At 38.3% G+C, this 20,193-nt stretch overlaps 1 protein-coding gene across 5 annotated transcripts in view; it reads left to right on the top strand.

The window, feature by feature from the left end:
- LHX8 (LIM homeobox 8) overlaps nt 1-20,193 on the top strand; it is a 56,928-nt gene that overhangs the window by 21,683 nt on the left and 15,052 nt on the right. For 3 of the 5 annotated variants that reach the window (XM_073896513.1, XM_073896514.1, XM_073896515.1), the window contains exons 8-9: nt 2,355-2,538; nt 6,723-7,386. In XM_073896513.1, coding sequence (XP_073752614.1) covers nt 2,355-2,538; nt 6,723-6,799 — 261 coding nt within the window. In that variant the 3' untranslated portion in view covers nt 6,800-7,386. Of the gene's footprint in view, nt 1-2,354; nt 2,539-6,722; nt 7,387-7,828; nt 7,906-20,193 lie in introns of those variants that run through there. The other 2 variants (XM_073896517.1, XM_073896516.1) reach the window with 2 other exon arrangements.

Here is a 20,193-nt window from a genome sequence, read left to right as displayed (position 1 = left end):
CTGAGCCGAAACCAAGATTCAAATGCTTAAGTGACTGAACCACCCAGGCACCCCAGAACTTTTATATTTTTATGTATTCAAATCTCTCAATATTTTTTTCTTTTAGCTTTGGCCCTTTTTATGCTTCTTCACCTAGAGAGTATATCAGTATTGACTGTTGTTTCCCCTAAATGTTTATGGTTCCAATTATTTACGTCTAATTTTTAATTTATCTGGAATTAACTTTTGGTTAGTAGGTAGGGATTTTACCATTTTTTTCCTCACAAATGATTAGCCAAGTTTCTCTAAATCAGTATTATGCCATGCTTTCCCAATAATTTAAAATTCCATCTTTTTTATACGTAAAAGTCTGATATTTGGCTCTTTGGGCTTTCTCAGAGATCCATCTTATGGATTAGTCTTTTCTTTTTCAGAATGTCTACATAGCCTGCTCTTAGCTTATATAGTTTACAGTTTAGAACTCAAAAAATTTTAAAGTGTGTTGCTCGGAAAAAATTTTAACTCTTCTTGGAGGTTTGCAAAACAAATTTTAAGACAGTGAGGAGGGTCAAAATGACTTGTATTTGAATTCTGAAGTTGGGTGGCCCTCATGCCAGAAGTTATTTTCTGATGGTCTGGAATTGTCAACTATATTTTTCTGTGCAAGTTACATGACATTTGTGTTTATAAACCTCTCTCTACTTGACTGTCTGTTGATGATCTTTCCAAGGAGCTATTTGAATCAGCATTAAGGTAGTTTTTCTGCTGATATGTCGAGCCTTTTTCATAATATTTCCAAAGTCTGGATTTTTTTTTTTTTTAAACAACTGAGTAGGTTCCATCTAGTATATAATTTATTGGAGATGTAGGATACTTTGGAGAAACTTTGGGAACCATAGTGCCATGTCAGTTAGGTTATACGTAGCCCACTGGAATGTATGTTTTCTGGGTACTGTTGGGGAAAGCGCTGGTGGCTGTAGTTCTCTTTCACAAGTTGGAGAACACGTGAGGATATCTTCTTGACTGGGTGAATGACAGTAGTGACACCTATTATTAAGGAGCCTGTGGAGAGAACTGTGACTGAGGACCTTGGGTTCGGTCCCTGTGTAAGTGTCTAAGAGTCTAATACTCCCGAAATGGAGGAGAAGGCTATGACTCCCCACTCCTTTTCCTTGGTATATGCCTATGTCTTGTTCCTGAAACCCCTAGAGTTTGTACTTCGCCAGCTCTCTAATTTTGAGTCCCAAGGGCAGGATGTGTCTTTGAAATCAGGTCAGCTTTTTTGTATAAATCTTTTTGCGATTCCTTCTATTCTACATCATTCAGCCCTGATTCCCTTGTGCCATCAAATAACTTCCTACCAGCCTTGGGCGGGGGCTTATGCCCCTGATCTCTCCCCAGACTTCTTCCCTGACACTAAAATGTTATCTTTATTTCCTTAAACTTTTTATTCCTTCACTTCTCTTTCTCCTCATGACAGACTTATTTGGAGTGATGGCAAATAAGTGCTCTGATATTTTAATAGAGTAACACTTTATAGTCAAGTTTTATCTAACAGCAGGGAGTTAAAACACAGGCAGATTAATTACTGGGAGCATTCTGGGCAGCCTAGCCTCACTCATCCTGACCTGGATGCAAAACTATGCTTGCCTTGAATTTGTTTCCTTTATTTCTGTGATAGAGTAAACAAAAAGATGGTTATCTCTTTACATTTTGTGAACTGTTTCACCAGTGGATGTGTTTATATTTTATTCTGCTTAAGTATTACTCATTTTTTTCTTATTATAAGCCTGACCTTAACATGCTTCTTAGGGAATAGTCTGTGTATTCACTAAGAGAAATTGAACTCGGCAGGTTAAAATGTGATTGGAATAACTGAATCAAGAGGTTTGTAGAAAGCTTTAAGTTCTCAGTAGGGATTTTTGTCATTTGGAAAAGGATTTGAAATAAGTCCAGCAGGTGTCTAAGAATACATTTAGTTGGGTTTTTTTATTGTCGTTGTTGTTAAGTTCTGATTTAAAGGGCTTTTTTTTCTGTTTTTCTTTTTGTCCCAAATGCCAGTAGTTAAAGCCAAGGAAACTTTTCCGAAATTCTTGAACTTCTTCCCTCCCTTTTTATTTTGGAAGATGCTAGTATAGTATAGAATTGGCTTTTAAGTAAATCACCAAATAGTTACTATATGAACAAAGAAAATGACCATTGATATTTATACAAATGTTTCTCTTCTGTTTATGGAACTGTTTAAAAAGCTTGTTTAGATTTATACCGTGCTTACATGGTAGAGAAATTGAGGATTCATTTCTTTGTAAACTGAGTTGATAATGTACTCAGAAGTTGACATGTGACGTACCTACATTGCTTTTCTCCTCCTTCAGGTGTGGTTTCAGAATTGTCGAGCACGACATAAGAAACACGTCAGTCCTAATCACTCCTCCTCTGCCCCAGTCACAGCAGTCCCTCCTTCCAGGCTGTCTCCACCCATGTTAGAAGAAATGGCTTATTCTGCCTATGTGCCCCAAGATGGGACGATGCTAACTGCGCTGCATAGTTACATGGATGGTAGGTATCCCAACCTTTAACAGCTGTTGACCAAGCACAATAACTGGTAACTGCTAATATTAGCTGATTGATAGGATTCATATTTTGAAATATTACCTCAGTCGTAGCTGAAAAATTGTGTGTGGGAGGTTGCAGTAGGGAGCAGAAATGTCCAAACATTCTTATTTCTGTGACTACATTTTAAGGGACAAGCTTAACACCCACTTCACAGCTAAAATACAAATATTGATAATGACTGTTAGTGCTTGATTTTTTACTTAGGAAAAAAATGTGTTTTGTTTTGTTTTCACCCGATATTTAAATAATTTATTTTCCTATGGTCAGAGAAAGTATTCACACTCAGAGTTTTATTTATTTAAATTCAATGAATTAACATACAGTGTATTATTAGTGTCAGAGGTAGAGTTCAGTGATTCATCAGTTGCATATAATACCTGGTGCCCGTTACACGTGTCCTCCTTAATGTCCATCACCCAGTTACCCCATCCCTCCACCCACCTCCCCTCCAGCAACCCTCAATTTGTTTCCTACAATTAAGACTCTCTTATGGTTTGTCTCCCTTTCTGATTTCGTCTTCTTTTATTTTTTCCTCCCTTCCCCTATGATCCTCTATTTTGTTTCTTAAATTCCACATGAGTGAGATCATACGATAATTGTCTGTCTCTGATTGACTTATTTCGCTTAGCATAATACCCTCTAGTTCCATCCACCTCATTGCAAATGGCACACTCAGAATTTTAGATCGGAGTTAGTATACTGAGTTTTATTAAACTTTTTTTATTGAAGCAAAACATACATATAGAAAAGTGCACACATAACAAGTATCCAGCTTGATGAATTATTAAAGTGAAAATATCCATGTAAATACCAGATGAAGTAGAACGTAATTAACACCCCAGAAACCTCTCTTATGTCCCCTTCCAATTATTATCCTCTTCTTCCAGAGTAACATGGCCTTGACTTCTAAAATCATGTTTTAGTTTTGCCTGTTTTTGAGCTTTATATAAACTGAACCGTATGGAATGTATTCGTGTGTATCTCACTTCTTTCAACTACGTTGTCCGTGAGATTCACTTGTATTTGTTGCAAGAATCAGTGATTTGTTTTATTGTTATATAGAATTCCACTGTGGGAATATACCACAATTTAACCATTTTATGGTTGATAAACATTTGTGTTTGAGCATGTTTAGGCTTTTATGAATATGCTGCTATGGACTTTATTTTACATGCCTTTCGATGTACATTAATTCATACTTCTGTTTGGTATGTACCTGGGAGTGGAACTTAGGGTCATAGGCTACCCATACACTCAACTTCAGCTGATTCTGCCAGTTTCCCATAGTGGTTGAACAGTTAACACTTGGACCAGCACTGTGTGGAGTTCAAGGTGCTCCACATCCTTGCCAGCACTTGGTATGGTGTGACTTCTTTTAACCAATTTGATGGTTGGGTAGTGCTCGTTATTTTAATTTGCTTTTCCCTCATGACTGATGAGACTAAGCATGTTTTCCCTGGGCATTTGTATATCCTTTTTTTTTTTGCGAAGAGCCTATTCATGTCTTTTGTCTGTTGGTCTATTGGCTTGTCCATTTTGTTTTTTCCTTGATTTATCTTAATTCTTACTGTATTTTGCATATAAAAAGTTTTTTGATGCTATCTCCTCCTATTCATTGGCTTGCCTTTTTCTACTCTCTCAAGGTTATGTTTTGTTGAGCACAAGTTCCTAATTTTAATGTAGTTCATTTCATCAGTTTTTTTCCTTCATGGACAGTGCTTTCTTTGTGACCTATTCAAGAAATTATTTCTCCTCAAAAATAGTGAACATATTCCTCTTATGTTATCTTCTTGAAACTTATCTGACTTTTGACATTTAGATTTACAGTCCATCTGGAATTGAATTTTGTATGTCGTATGAGATAGGAAGCAAAACTCTTTTGTTATATTGATAAAAATACCAATTTTCCAGCTGTTTTGTAGTGATACATTTCTCATAAATCAACTAATCATGTAATGTAGGTGTTAATTTCTGTACACTCTATTTTATTGGACTACTTATTTTCATATTTATACTTAATTGTTTTAATTATTCAAGTTCTACAATTCTTGATATCCAGTAGAAAAAGTCTTCCTACTTTGTTTTTATTTAGGTTTATATTGCCTATTCTTGACCCTTGCATTTCCATAAATTTTACCAGCTTGTCAATTTCCACCAAAAAATAAATTGAAATTTTGATATAGTCTGTTAGATCACTTTGTAAGAAACTGCCATCTTAATAATATCATCTTCCATCCTATGAACTTTGCCTTTCTATTTATTTAGACCATCTTTAAGTACTTTTTTATATTCTAGAGTTTTTGGCTCAGTAATCTTGCACATCTAAGGTTCATTCACAAGTGTTTGTTTTAGTGCAGTTGTTAATGGTATTTCCTGTGTATGTGGAACTCTAGGTTGGCAGCTATTTTTTTTTCCGGCACTTTGAAGGTAAGGTAACATTGGCTTCTGGCTTTCATTGTTTCTATTGTTTAGGATATGGATAGTTAATCTGATGCTACTTATTGTTGAAATCAGCTATTGGTCTTATTCTTGCTCTATTGAAAGTAAATATTGTTTTATCCCAGCTTTTCTCTTTGTGTTTGGTTTTCAGTTTTATTATAATGATATGCTTCTTGAGTATGTAGTTTGATGTATTTCATTATGGAAAAGTCTCAGTTTTTGTCTCTTTAAATATTGTTTCTGCCCCTTATGAAAAAATTCCATATTTTCCGGCCTTTTGACCTTCCATGCTTTAGGTATTTTCTTTTGACCTATCTCCAGGTCACTAAGTCTCTAATATGGTTGTAAAACTTACCCACCGAGTTCTTAATTTCAGTTATTATATCTTCAGTTTTAGAATTTCCATTTCATTCTTTTATATAGTTTTCACTTTTATGCTGAAATCTTCTATTTTTGCCACTTTATTCCTTAATAAAATTGTTATATTAATTATTGTAATACTAAAGTTTATGTCTAATAACTCCAATATTTGGATCTCTTTGTTTTCAGTCATGTCTTCTTATTTCCCTTTTTATTTTTTATTGCACTTCAGATGTTGGGTTGGGTATCAAAAACTAGAAATAATTTGAAGCTCTGAATGGTCTCCACCAGAGAGGATTTGGTTTTGCCTCTGGCAGGAAGTTAAGCTGGGGTAAGATCAACTTAATCCAGCAGCATCAGTCCTCAGGAAGGCTGGTATATTTCTGGGTCACTACTTGGATTTAGCCTTTTGGGATTCCAGACAAAGCCTATGTTTTTTTGTGTTTGTTTCTGTTGTTTTAAACCAGACCTTCTCTTCAGTGGTCCCTGATCTTTCATGTTTGTTCTGCATCTCCCAGCCAAAGTCTAACTCCTACAAGTCTGCTCAAATTCTCAGCCTCTCAGACATCCCTTTTCTTTTAAAATTGTCACTAAATTTGGGGGGTAGGTGGTGGAAAGTAGCCTCATTTTATTTCCCTTCTCTTCTGGGACTTGCTTTGCAGCTTCTCATTATCTTGGTATCTTTCAGATGCCTTCCAACAGATTTTCAAAAATTTTGGCCAGCTTTCCTAGTTGCTCTCAGAGGGAGGTTTGGTTTGAAGCATCATAGACCTTGCTGAGAATGGAAACTTCATTTAAAGTTTTGGTTAAATAAAAAACCAGAGCCTGTACTGTTGTTGCTATTATACTAGCATTAAAATTGTGTATGTTCACATGAATGACTATAGTGTTGCCTGAGTCAAATGTGCTTTGATGCATGTTTAGGGAAGAGGTGGTTAAGTATTCATAAAGGAGAATTTGGGGGGGGTCATCCTATAGACAGCTTTATATGGAAGCTAGCAGCATCTCTGCAGACAAAGCTTTTGTGTTTTCTAGCTGCAGGGTAAAGTGCAGTGAATGGGGTATGGATGGAGGACATTAAAGTGTCAAAAGCTTGTGGCCCCAAAAAAGGTTTTGGGGGTAAACTATTCCTGGATTCTCATCTAATACTGTACTCACTCTGCTGAATAAGTTAATGCTTCTGCTGAGGTTAGTGGAATGAGTATAGCTTGGTGCCCTCAGCTATAATGAGTAATGAAAACGCATTGCCTTGGATTGTTTTTGTTTGTTTTTAAATCAGTTTTATTCAGCCTACAAAACTGATCCACAAATTTCTTTCTATTTTATAGCTCATTCACCAACAACTCTTGGACTCCAGCCCTTGTTACCCCATTCAATGACACAACTGCCAATAAGTCATACCTAATTCCTTTTTTCAGGGATAGAAATGATTAAGGATATAATCTTGTCATTTATTATGTATAAAATACCATTGAAAAGATATTAATGTTAATTTTTTATTTAACACTCAAAGCATTTTCAACATCACTTTGCTTAACCAGGTATGTATCTATAGTTGGCCTGCAAGACACTTTTATTGATTCTTCATTTTTTGTAAAATTTATGTTTACAAGAAGGAAACAGATCAAAACTTTTTTTTGTATTGTCTGGAAATAGTTCACTCTAGTGTGTATCTGTTAATTTATTTGTCATCAAAAGAGCACTTTGCCTAAAAGAAAGGACTGACAAGTGTGCAAAATGTTTACAATCCTTTGTGAAATTGTAGTTTATCATTAGTTTGTATCTGTAAGTTATTGTTATAAATAATACCTGTATTTTTTGTTATATACAACTTTATACTTTGAAGCTTGTATCTGTGAATTTGCAACTGAAATTTATTTTGCCAATGTTTTCTGAATGAATTGAATAAAGCTTCTGTTGTAGCATGCCATGCAAACACATTATTGTGTTTGTGGTTGATGAATTATGGCTGTAAATAACACTATAGTTTAATAAGCCCACCACTCTAAGTTTATTAAACATTTTCCATTCTTGTGAAAGTTTCAACCAATTTGTCCTTTTTTGTGTGTGTTTTCAGCATTAAGTCAACGTTAGTCTCAAATATAACAACTCTTAATTTTAGAAAGTCATTTTGTTTTGAGCTGTGTTTTGAGTACATTTTAATAGGAAACTTATTTGTAGATGATTGCACTTACTCAACAAAAGAACACATGAAAACATCTAATTTGGCAAATTATCCCTTTTAAACTAGCTAATAAAATTAATGTGAAAGAAAAGACAGCACTTTTCAAAACAACCTTTTTGGGTATCCCAAGTCAGAAATGAAATATGGGCCATGAGAATATATTTCTTCAGGGGTGAAAAAGGAGAACTAAAAGTATTTGGAGTTTATGAGCAATGTTTCTAGAGCAGACTCTTTACTTTTTCTTCCTAGTGAACACTCTTTAGGGATTGTGATTCTGAGAGCTGAAATCTAAACCCCAGGACTTTATCCTATGTAGCAGTGGACGCTTGTCTTGGAATTACAAAAGTAAGTGGTACCACCCTCACTAATTTTTTAATTTAAAGAACTTAATCAGTACTCACTTCTTGTTTTTCATATACAAGTAAGAAAAAAAAAGGTAATGGAAAAAAATATCTTCAGAATCTTAAGTTTAAGTCTTTGTTTAACTTAGCAGATTCACATCTGGCTGAGGACTGGAAGTAATAGTGGAGTATTTGTAATTCTATTCTAGTAATCATAAATGCAACCAGAAAGCGATCACGTGGCTGTAAGTAACTCACTATCTCCCTCAAACCAGAGGCAATAAGCCTAAGTTTCACTACGGGAGAAAGGATGAAAAAGCTTTTGTTTTGTTTTTGTTGTTTTTTTTTAAACCTGCTACTCCAGTTAGATTTTTTTTTCCCCCAGAAACAAAGAATGTAGCCAATAGTCACTCTGATCTTGTGAGATTGATGCTAATCTCCTTGAGTTTTTGTCTACCTGTCCCAGGCACGGAGTGGTGAGGTCAGCTTTACCTCTACCAGATGTCGAGGAAAGCTCTTGTAGTCTAGCCAAGCTCTGCACCGTTAGCAGCTTATAGCATTTCCCAGCTGGATATAATTGGCATCATTTAGCTTGGAAGGTGCTTGATTGTGTTAGTTCTCCTCTCTTGTCATTTTCCTGTGCTCACCACCCTCTAACTGTTCAGAGAGTTTTTACAAACCACATCACTACACTTTTTAGTTCCGAAGATGAAGCCCAAAGTTGAAGTAAAACTTCCATAACAGAGGTTCAAAGCTGTCAAAGTGAATGAGATTTATATATCCTGCATATAAAGTTAATATTATTAATGAAATGAGATAGATATAAAAGTACTAAAAAAATTCATGTGATACAAACAATGCCTATGTTTTCATTTCTATTGGTGGAAGTCAGAGGTCCTAATTTTATAACATTAACAAAGAATTGAAGTATTTCCATATTAGTAATAGAGTACATGTGTAGGCACAATACTTACTTGCTTGAAGTTGGGGGTGATCGAACAACTTTTGCGAGGATTGGAGGAAGACTTTTTATTATTGGATTAGCAAAGACCTGGGTAACAAATAGTTATCTCTTAGGGATTCAGAGATTCATAATCTGTGAGAGAGTAGGGATAACTTTTTGCTATGTAAATCAGTTGAATCACCAATTCCAACATTGAAACTAGAGTCACACTAAATCAGTACCCTTAAGTGAATCTTGTTAGTTGGACATGGTAGCATTAATATTCAGTAGTACTTTTATATTATGCAAATATCATTCTTAAAATCCCACATTATAGTAAATTATATCTGTTATAAGTATCCCATAATAAACATTATTAGAATCATAGTTCATTCTTTTTTTTTTTAAAGATTTTATTTATTCATTTGAGACACACAGATAGAGAGAAAGCATGAGCAGGGAGAGAGACAGAGGGAGAAGCAGGCTCCTCCCTGAGCCAGGAGCCCCATGTGGGGCTCGATCCCATGACCCCGGGATCATGACCCGAGCTGAAGGCAGACGCTTAACCATCTGAGCCACCCAGGCGCCCCAATAGTTCATGCTTTTAAAAATTGTTATAGGAACTTGAATGCTGGTAGCTATAGTATTTCTTGACTTGGTAAATTATGTATATAATTACTTTAGTAGCATTATGACACTAGGTAGTATCTTGGGACTTTGTTATGACATGGAGGACTTCACCTCTAAGAAATGCTTCTACTTTATTATTAGAAGTCGTTTGGATTGCAGCACACTAAGTTAGCAAAAGTATATTAGCACAGGAAAAATTCTTATTGACCCCCACCTCAGGAAGTAAAGGAACTGAAATTAGCACTATTTGATTTTTGCCCTTGTGAAATATAACTAAATTTTTAGAGACATAAATGCATTTTAATTCAAAACACATTCAGGTACACTAGATAATGTCTTATAAACATCTGCTTGGATTCAGTCACATAGTAAATACTATTTTATAGCCTTCTTTTCTCCTTTAACATAATTATCTTTCTAAGTCAAATATTCACCTACAGTATCATTTTAATTGATATATAGCACTACATTGCTAGGATGAAACAATTTATTAGATATGTAGATTGTTTTCAATTGTTCATTATAATGAACATAATCTAACACCATGAGCACTTTTTAGTATGCCCTAAGTGCCTTAGATGTATTTTGTTAAATAGTCATAGCCACCTCATGAAACAGGTTCTATTATTATCAGCTTTATTTTACAAATGTAGAAATTAAAATGTAATATGTCTAGAATCTCAGTAAGAAATAACAAAATCAGGGTTTGAATCTAGCAGCTCAGTGATACCAGGTACCATATTATTATGTACTTTAAGCACTATTTTAAGTAACACCATGATGAGCATCTCATAGCTACCTTTTTATTTACATCTGTATTTCCCAAGTATAAATTCTTAGAAGTGGAATGGATGTGCATGCAAATTTAAAGACTCTTGAAAATCATTAATTGTCCCCAAAATGCTGCACTAATTTACATCTCCACCAGCAGTATCTGAGGTATTTTCCAGAGCACTGGTCTCTCCTGCCTACCAGTGGAATTAATATCTTAATTATTTTTTCAATTTGATAGTCAGAAAGATAATTTTTAAAGTCTTATATTTCATTTATTTCTTCATATGAAATTTTAATTTACATTTCAGAGAACTAGTTTCTTATAAAAGGGGTAAAGTTAAACACAAGCTACCACTTTTGTGACCTTTCTTCCTTTAGGTATTCTGCATACATGGCTAAGTGAACATTCTTTAGGATTTGCTCAGCTGAGGTTTCATTACTTGATATAAATATTTTACTTTAGTACCTAGCACTCTTTATACTATCATATTTTATCAGCTTTATTGATCATTATATTACCTTTATTTACATGATCCTGCACACCTTTCTAATGCTTTTCTGTATATCATGTCCCCACTTGACAAATGGGGACCTGAAATTTAAGGAACATTAACATAATTAGGCCTTTGGTTTTAATATGCAAGAGTTCTCCAGAACACCAGATTATTTTTATAAATCTGTAGCAATCTCAGGAGAATACATTCATAAGTGCTTTCCAGTTGCTTGGGTTTCATAAGCAACTCCAAAGAAGTTAGACTTCCAGAGGCTCAGAGGATGTGAAACCCCCTGCAGGAAAGGCTCTTCTCCCTTTTTAAATTGTGTCAACACTTACGGAGGATCTACCTAGAATTTGTAGCTGGTGGGGGCTGAGAGAGTTTAAGGGGTGGACAGCGTGTGTGTGTGTGTGTGCATGTGCTGAGAGCAGAGTTTAAGGGGTGGACAGCGTGTGTGTGTGTGGGGGGGGAATATCACAGCAAGAGAAAACAATGTTAAGAAATAAAGGATAGGGGCGCCTGGGTGGCTCAGTCGTTAAGCGTCTGCCTTCGGCTCAGGTCATGATCCCAGGGTCCTGGGATCGAGCTCTGCATCGGGCTCCCTGCTCGGCAGGAAGCCTGCTTCTCCCTCTCCCACTCCCGCTGCTTGTGTTCCCTCTCTCGCTGTCTCTGTCTCTGTCAAATAAATAAATAAAATCTTAAAAAAAAAAAAAAAGAAAAAAAAAGAAAGGATAGTGAGCCTTGGTAGGGACCTGCTTTCCATTGTATTCTAGTGTGTAATATGGTAAATTTACACTAGATACTCAGTTGAATGAGGTTGAAAGGAAAATAATCAGAATAATATACTTGAACATCCTAAGAAAACTTCAAATTCCAAAAGAGTTTTTCTTAAATTCTCAAAATATCCTTCCTTTTTTCAGCAAATATCTTTTCTATGCCTGTGGCATTTTATATATTTATATACCACTTAGTCTGAGATATGGGACACCTGGATTTTAGTGCATTCTTTGACACCAATAAACTGTATATAAAGGATCCAGTAACCTCACTAGAAGCCAGTTTACTCAACAGTAGAAGGAAGATTTTTATGAGGCAAAAGTGAGACGGTGAATGAGAAACACATAGTAAAAACATGATCTATTAATTTAGGAGGGTGGAGCTAGTGACAGGAGATCAGGCAAGCCCAGTCTGGGCTGTTGGAGCACCGGGAGTCTGGCAAGCACTGCCCCATCCCCAGGCAACCCCAGGAGGACAGTGCTCTATCCATTTCTTTAAATAAAATTAGAGGTGGAGTATCTATGCTGGTAATGAGTTCCACGTTCTCATATGAAGTTCTTCTCTTATCCTGACCTCAGCACAAATGGAAAACATCTATTTGCTTTCCACATAAACTTCCTTCTTGATCTTAAAGAGTTTTTCAGACTAGTAAAGGTGTCACCTTGTGTAATTTGGGTGTAGAAAATCTCTCTATAATTTAGATTGCAGAGGTGATTTGAATGTTTGCAAAAATATTTTTTTAAAACCCAAAGGAGTTATGATGCTATATTTGAAAATGGAAACCATTGTTACAAATTCAATTTCAAAATATTTACTTCCCGGAACCAGGGTGAAGTCTCTAGGGAAACACTACTAGTTATTAGCTCATTTCTTTCAGATGCACTGGAATGAGTCTGCTACTTTGCCAGTATGGTTCTGAACCACAAAATTTCATCTTTGGTTGAAACTCCTCCAAGCGAGACCATGTGCAATTCTCCTAGTTCATCATTTATCTTTCAGAACATGGCCTGGTGCATTTTATGACAACTGTAAAAACATGTCTTACGAGTCTTGGTGGGCAAGGCTAGCTTCACAGACCCCTCAGCAGAGCCTGGCACTTGCAGGAGATCAGTAATGGAAGGAAGGTGGGAGAGGGATCAAGAAAATTCTAACAAAGGCACGAATCCCACCTTCTGGCAGGCTTGCACTCCTGTTATGATGGAAGGAGAGAGACTGTAGTGGAACTAAGTGAAGGCAGTCAGAGTCTACAGGGAATTCATGGGTTCTGAGGAGCACACTGAGCTCACATAGGGCTGGGAACAAGGTGCCACTTACCAAAGAGGGAGGAGTCCAGGTATTGTCGAGCTGACTCAGGAGCAGGCAGGCCATTTGGCTGCTAAAGTTCTGCTCTAAGAGCAGACTTCTGGCCTTTGTGAAGCATGTGTTTATTCTGATCTGTCATGGACATGTATGGAAACTGCGTGGCGGTACCCAGGGCTACAAAAGCCACATTACAGACAAAATCAAAACTGAAAAAACTTTGAAGTGCTATAGTCTGAAGTCCTGGTTTTGCCACACCCCACTGGTGTGATTGTAGGCAAATGATTGAACTGTGCTTTAGTTTTTTCATAAGCAAAACAGAATAATAATAGCCCCATTTCCAATTGGTTTTTGTGAAGATGAAGTAATATAATGCCTATAAAGTGCTTAGTAAGATGTCATGGGCATCGTAAAGCCTGAATATTATCTATTAATTATTATTCTTTAGTAATCTAACTTTTACCACCAGCAGGGAAAAATGCTACCAGCCTTCACACTAGCTTTCACTCTCCCTTCCCCCACTCTCTTTTCCTGGGTAATACCTACTTATCTTTTAGGACCTACTTCAGGCATCACCTCCTCCAGGAAGCCTTACCTAGCTATTCCCTACCTCCTATCCCATCCCAGTGTGGGTCAGTTGCTGCCTTTGTGTTCCCATCATTTCTTCAAATAATATCTCTATACTTCACACATTTTTTATAATTATCTTTTCTCAAGTTTGTCTCAAGACTAGACTTTGAGAAACATCAGAATAAGGATTGTTCATCTTCAGGTCTCTAGAACCTAGCAGAGGGCACCAGCAGAGCACTCACTCTTTACCAGGGTTGACTACGTCATGCCAGCCTGAAGGCAGCCTCCTTGGGCAGCCTTTCCCCTGCTGGCTCCTCAGCCTGGGCTGCACCATGGCCCATGGAAGGTCTCCAACTCAGATGGACCTGTTTCTTGTTCTCTTCAGCTAAGCAAAACAGACAGTTGGGCCATTATCGAGTAATTCAGGCAAGAGAAGCAGCCAAAGCACATGTTTTTATCTGAGTTACCCAAATTGGCTGACTCCCCAGCCTGCAGTTACTAGGTAATTGCTCAATCTTCCACTTGGCTTTTGCTGTGCAAATGTGGCCACAGAGTCTTTTCGTTTGGTGAGTGGCTCCTCCCATCTTCTACTGAATACAGCTTAAAACATAAACTTTACCTTTCACCGTGACCATGGTAGCTATTCTAGGTTGTAGCTGACCTCCATTAATCTTCAAAGTAGGATGACATGTTTGGGTATGGGGTTGGTAATTGTTTTTTATCTGTGTTTTGGATAATCTGCTGTCAACTCTCCTTTTTTTTTGGTATGAGGGGAGAAGATCCAGGGACATATAAGACACATACACATGCATATGCGCAAACACAAACAACTCAGTCATAAGTGTTACACACTGGAAACTGTCTCTATTTTGGCCTCAGGTTTGGGAAATCCCTTTCTCAGTAACCTGTGATCATGGCTCTCTATAGTCAGGGAAAGATCACACTGTTTGGTTTCAGATAGTCAGAGCCTTGTTCTGAACCCAGCCTAGTCCAACCTTATTACCTACGTAACCTTGGACATATCATTTACCAATTCACCACATGCTGTTTGTTGTTCCCTTGAAATGTTTCTAAAATCTACCTACTTCCCTACATTTCTAACACTAACAGTGGAAGCCACCATCTCTCATCAGGGCTTTAAAATAGCTACACAATTATTTTCCTGACTTCCACCTCTTCTCCCTTAAAATACTTTCACACAGATCTATTTGAAACCTAGGTTAAAACTTTTCTGCTCAAAATTCTCTAGTGGCTTCCCTTCGTATTCAGAAGAAAATCCAATATCCTCCATGGGCTTAAAAGGCACTTATCACCAGGTGGCTGCCCCCAGTTCCAGCCTGTTACTTTTTGACCTTGTCTTTTTCCCTTGTCCCCACTCACTCACTCCCTTGCTCTCTTGCTCCCAGTCACATTGGCCTCCTGGGCTTCAGACAAGTAGGCAGGATAAAATAGTGCTTCGAGTTTTAGAAGACGCATTGGGTTTGCCACTTTTTGACTCTCTGACCCTGGAAAAGCTGCTTATGCTCTTGGAGCCTGTTTTCTCTTCTATAAATGAGCATGCCACTACCCACATTGCAGGGCTGCAATGAAGATTAAATAAATGAGAATGGACAGATAAAGCAGTTAGCCCAGGGGCGCCTGGGTGGCTCAGTCCTTAAGCGTCTGCCTTCGGCTCAGGTCATGATCCCAGGGTCCTGGGATCGAGCCCCACATCGGGCTCCCTGCTCCGCGGGAAGCCTCCTTCTCCTTCTCCCACTCCCCCTGCTTGTGTTCCCTCTTACTGTGTCTCTCTCTGTCAAATAAATAAATAAAATCTTAAAAAAAAAAAAAAAAAAAGCAGCCCAGTATCTGGCATATTGTCAGCCCTAAATCAGGAACTGGGGGATACTGGAATGAGAGGTGAGGCAGAGGGGAGAGGGTGCTCTGAGGCAGGAAAGCAGCACTAGAGCTTCCCCTAAAACACCAAAAACAGTAACACTCTCCCTTGCAACCAGGTCTTCCAATTTCAAGCCCAATTTCTGCTGAAGTTCAGCACAAGCTTCTTTTGATGCTGTCAGTAGAAACACTTACACTCCTATCAGTTACCCATCTAAATACGCTGTTTATCTCCTCTGTGCAACCACCCTCCCAGCCCACAACTCATCGCTCTGGTCTAAAGGAAGCCAATCCCTCCAGGAATATATGTCTCTGAAGCCTGATTGATCTTGATTGCCTTTCATGGCCCCTCTCCAAGTTCTCTGTATCTCTTCAGCTCTGGGTTTCATTCAATACAAGCTTCACTAATGCTGAGGGGGAGCTCCTAGGCTTTGCCAGTGAAATTGGCTCATATTTCAGGCTTCATGGTGCTTCCTTTGTTTCACTGCTACATGAACACTGGTAATCTGACACCTCTGCCAACTTCATTTTTGCTTTTTTCGGCGATACCCTAGGGCCACACTTCTCCATTACCAAAGGAGTGGCCGGTGTTTGCTGTTCATACCCTTACCTTTGTGCTAACATGTATCCATCCTAGCCCAATGTCTCGTCTGCTGAATAATTTTCTCTCCTGAACTGTAAATTCAAGACTTCAGTGCTCCTGGGTCAAGGGTTTCTTTTGGACTATTGAGTCTAAGAGTAAGTGGATTTGAGACCAAGTGTCTTCTATAGCAGTCTTGGAGTTTTAGTAAGCTAAATGAGCAAATAATATAAAATTGTGTTTAATAGCCCAGGGAATTGAGTAAGTGCTGTCCATTGGGCCTGAATAATAGCACAGAATTAGTTGACCAGTGAATCAAGGAAAAATAAAAAGACAGCTTTCCTCCAAAGTACTTTGACTGGCTTTTTAAACTTCCCCAAAATGATGATATTATCTAAACTTTCAGAGGACCTGTGGATCTCAGGACTCAGAGAGTGCTTTTAAATCATTGAAACATATGACCTATCTATGTCTTTACAAACCAATGACTAAAAATGTTAATAGGTTTTAGTTAGTGCTTTAATTCAGTGGTCCTCAAATTTAAGGTACTCAAATGTCATCTGGAGATTTGGGAGGGATGTTAAAAATGGTGATACCCAGAGATCCTGATTTACCATATCTGGGATGGGGATCAGAAATCTCTGTATCTTACAGGCACCCTGAGGGATCCTGCAGCAAATGGTCAGAGAACACACTTTTGAGAAACCCTGAGGTAGTAGGAGGGGATTTAACAGATGAATGATTCTGCCCTGTGCTGTTATTCATTCACACTGTTTGCCCTTCTTAAACTGCTATTTACTTATCAAGGGTCTGCTGTAAACTGGGGGCTGAAAATACCTTATGTTTACTCCTCACAACAGTGTCACAGTATAAGTTATTCTCATTCCCACTTTACAGATGATAAAACTGAGGTTCAGGGTAACCAGAAATGTTCCTAGTAAGCTGGAATTTGAACCCAGGTCTTAGATTTTTTTCCATTGCCTATGTCACAGTAAAGGTTGACAAAAGTGAGACAGGTGGCCTTCAAGCAAACCAACCAAGGCACATTCAGAGCTAAATCAACCGTGGGGGTTCAAAAAATTATAACAACTGAGTCTATTTTGTTTACAACAAATACTCTTTTTGCTGATTTTTTCTTTAATTCCACGAAATTCTTGACCGAGATGCTATTTGGCATTACCCAGTTGCCAAAATGTGAGTCAGTCCATTGGATGAGTGCACTTGGTACCCTACATCCACATATTTTCAAATATTCAGACATTTTGGCTAGTCACAGAGACACTGGCTTGAGACTAGTTTTCTAATTTTCAGGTAGGAAATCTGAGTCACTGAGTGACCAAGAGATGGGGCTTTTTTTTTTTTTTTTTTGTACATTTTCTCCACCTGGTAGGCATGAATATAGAAACTTCTTCCAAAAATGGTAAGGTCCCAATATGCTTGATGTTGTTGGAGGTCATTCTTCTATGTGAATCCCTTTCCCAAAGAGGCTGACAGCTGGAGATAAAGGGAATCAGTGTTAACAGGCGTGTCCTCTGTGTCTCAAGAAAAGTTCACCCAAGCTGGAGTCATAACATTAATGGTTTGCTTTGCTTTTTTAAAATTGTGCTATGCTTTTAAGCCAGTGAAATTTGGTGTGAGCAGGAAGACAGCACTAGGGGAAGACTGCTTTCTTGTCTCAGATTTCAGTTGATGCCATTTAACACTTCCCTTCCCCTCTTTCCTCCAAAGAAAGAATGATAAGCAGGGTGACAAAGGCCATATTAGAGACTCGGTGGCTAAGAAAGAAGGAGCATGGTGAGTCTGAGGCTTTGCTGAGCAACTGAATAGAGTGGCTGCAGCTCCTACACTGAATGTGGAGTCAACATCTTGGCAGAATGATTGGTGGTTGTGTAGGTCAAGAGATCGTGGACTGGAAACCTCGGGGATGCTCTGGTAAACTAATAGCATTGAGATTTGTACAGCAGCTGCTTGTCTCATCCCTGGACTTGCCAAAGCTTCCCCCATCTTTCATCTCTTGAAGCACAAGAATTCCTCTCTTGCAACAATACTTTAATTCCATTTTAATATCCTTATCCATCAAATGGGGTTTTACAGTCTAATTTCATGACCTTATAGCACACAAACTATACAGACTATCACAACTATTTGGACTGTTTCTTAGAGACATGTGGGACCATTACATTAGTCCTGAGATCTTCAGACAGTCACAATTGAATATAATTTGTGAATTATTTTACCCTTGTAAGACTGGGCCTAACAACCATTGCTTAAACAGGAGATTTTAAAAGAGAATAGGAATAATTTGTATGTAGCCACTGTTGAACTTGTCCATCCAAATCCTTTTAAAGCTTTCTTTGACAATACATAACTTCTAGTCATGGTGAAATGAGGCTGGCTGGAAAAGAGACTTACCTGTCTGCCAATGTACGACTTTCCCCCAACATTTTGTGCTTCATTTTTTTTTTTTTTCCATAACTCTGGGTATGAAACACATCATTTCCCTTACCAGGGTATTCTGAGGCTCAGCAGGAATTTGGTTGGGACATATTTTCCTGAGCATCTGCCTGAATTCTCCTGCCTTGAATATTTTTTAATCCCCCTTCTTTTAGTCATGCTCAGAGACTCAGTGCCTTGTAGAATGCTGGAACAGTCTTTAGAGATCATCTCATCCAATACCCCCATTTTATTCTCTGAATCCAAATGCCCCTCCCTTTCAGCTTCTCTTTGGAAATGGAAACAAAAATAATCCAGTTCAGGCCCCCTGCCTGAATCTCCAAGGAACACCCTGGGCTCTGCTAAATGATTTGTTTGCCAGTGGTGTCTCTGTGGGATCACTGAGCTGCTCCCAAGTCTTCATAACACTACCTGCTTGTACCTTAAAATAACTCTTAGCCAGAAATCCTAACGTCCAACTCTGAATTTTGTCATTCTGACTCTTTTCAGCTCAGTCTCTTCATTTTGAAGAAAGGCTCCATCATTTAGAGTTGTGAGCATGTTCAGCCTATTCTGGGAGGCTTTTGGGAACCTCCATTTCCACGAGGAAGGGCAGATCTCTAGGGAAAAAAACAAGACCATACTACTACCTGACAGTTAGTGAACATTTATTATGTGCCAGGCACTGTGCCAAATGCTTACATGTGTTAACTTTCTTTAATCATCCCTATATCCCATGAGTTAGTTATTAGGATCCTTATTTCACATTTGAGGGGACTGAAGCATAGGTCACAAAGTTTCTAAGTGGCAGAGCCAGGATTTAAATGCAGATAGTTTAACTCCAGAATATATACTTTTGTTGTTGTTGTTTTTAGAGAGAGAGTGCATCCATGTAAGTTGGTGGGGAGGGGCAGAGAGAGAGACTCTTAAGCAGGCTCTATGCCCAGTGCAGAGCCCCATACTGGGCTGGATCTCACGACCCTGAGATCATGACCCGAGCCAAAATCATGAGTTGGCTGCTCAACCAACTGAGCCACCCAGGTGCCCCCAGAATATATATTCTTTTTTTAAGATTTATTTATTTATTTATTTGAGCAAGAGTGAGAGAGAGCACAAGCAGGGGGAGCGGCAGGCAGAGGGAGAGGAATAAGCAGGCTCCCCACTGAGTAGAGAGCCTGATGTGGGGCTTGATTCCAGGACCCTGAGATCATGACCTGAGCTGAAGGCAGACACTTAACCAACTGACCTACCCAGGTGCCCCCAGAATAAATATTTTTAATCATTATGCTATACTGTTACCAAAACCTAAGATGTAAACAAGAAACCATTTTAAGTTGCCAAATCAGGGAATTACAAAAGGATCTGATCTTTCAAATATTCTAACGAAATAACTCTAAGATCGCCTTCTAATATCAACAAGTGTGTCTTTATTCTTTCGTATTGTAGTACCTTTTAGACTCCCAACTATAGTTCCTCAGTGTAAGAAGTTCTCTATATTATTATGGTCCTGAAAAGAGAACACTTTTTGTTCTGTTGAAGACTCCCTCATATGGGAGGGACTCCTTCATTTGGTATCATTGAAACATTCGTAGCCTAGAGATTTGGTCATGAATCCTCAACCCCCAGCCTGAAAATCCTAGAGCCTGGTATAACCCCTGTCCACTGAAGAAGGGCAGTGACGGCAGGCCCGTTCTGTCCCTGGTGTAGCTGGGTGTTCTCCAGGTACAGAGAAGAGGATGCCTCTCTTCTCATTCCCCACCCTGGGTACACTTATAGAATCTCCCTACCCACACAACCCCAAGTTCTCAATCATTTCATACGCTTGATTCTGTAACTTCTCTATTTTACGTGTGTGCGCACACACACACACCCCCCACACTCTGCAGCCATTTCCCCCA

Source organism: Callorhinus ursinus, unplaced genomic scaffold (assembly GCF_003265705.2).
Source record: "Callorhinus ursinus isolate GAN/ISIS: 27379988/994484 unplaced genomic scaffold, GSC_fseal_2.0 scaffold9, whole genome shotgun sequence".
Classification (NCBI taxonomy): domain Eukaryota; kingdom Metazoa; phylum Chordata; class Mammalia; order Carnivora; family Otariidae; genus Callorhinus; species Callorhinus ursinus.
This window is presented reverse-complemented; position numbering and strand designations above follow the sequence as displayed.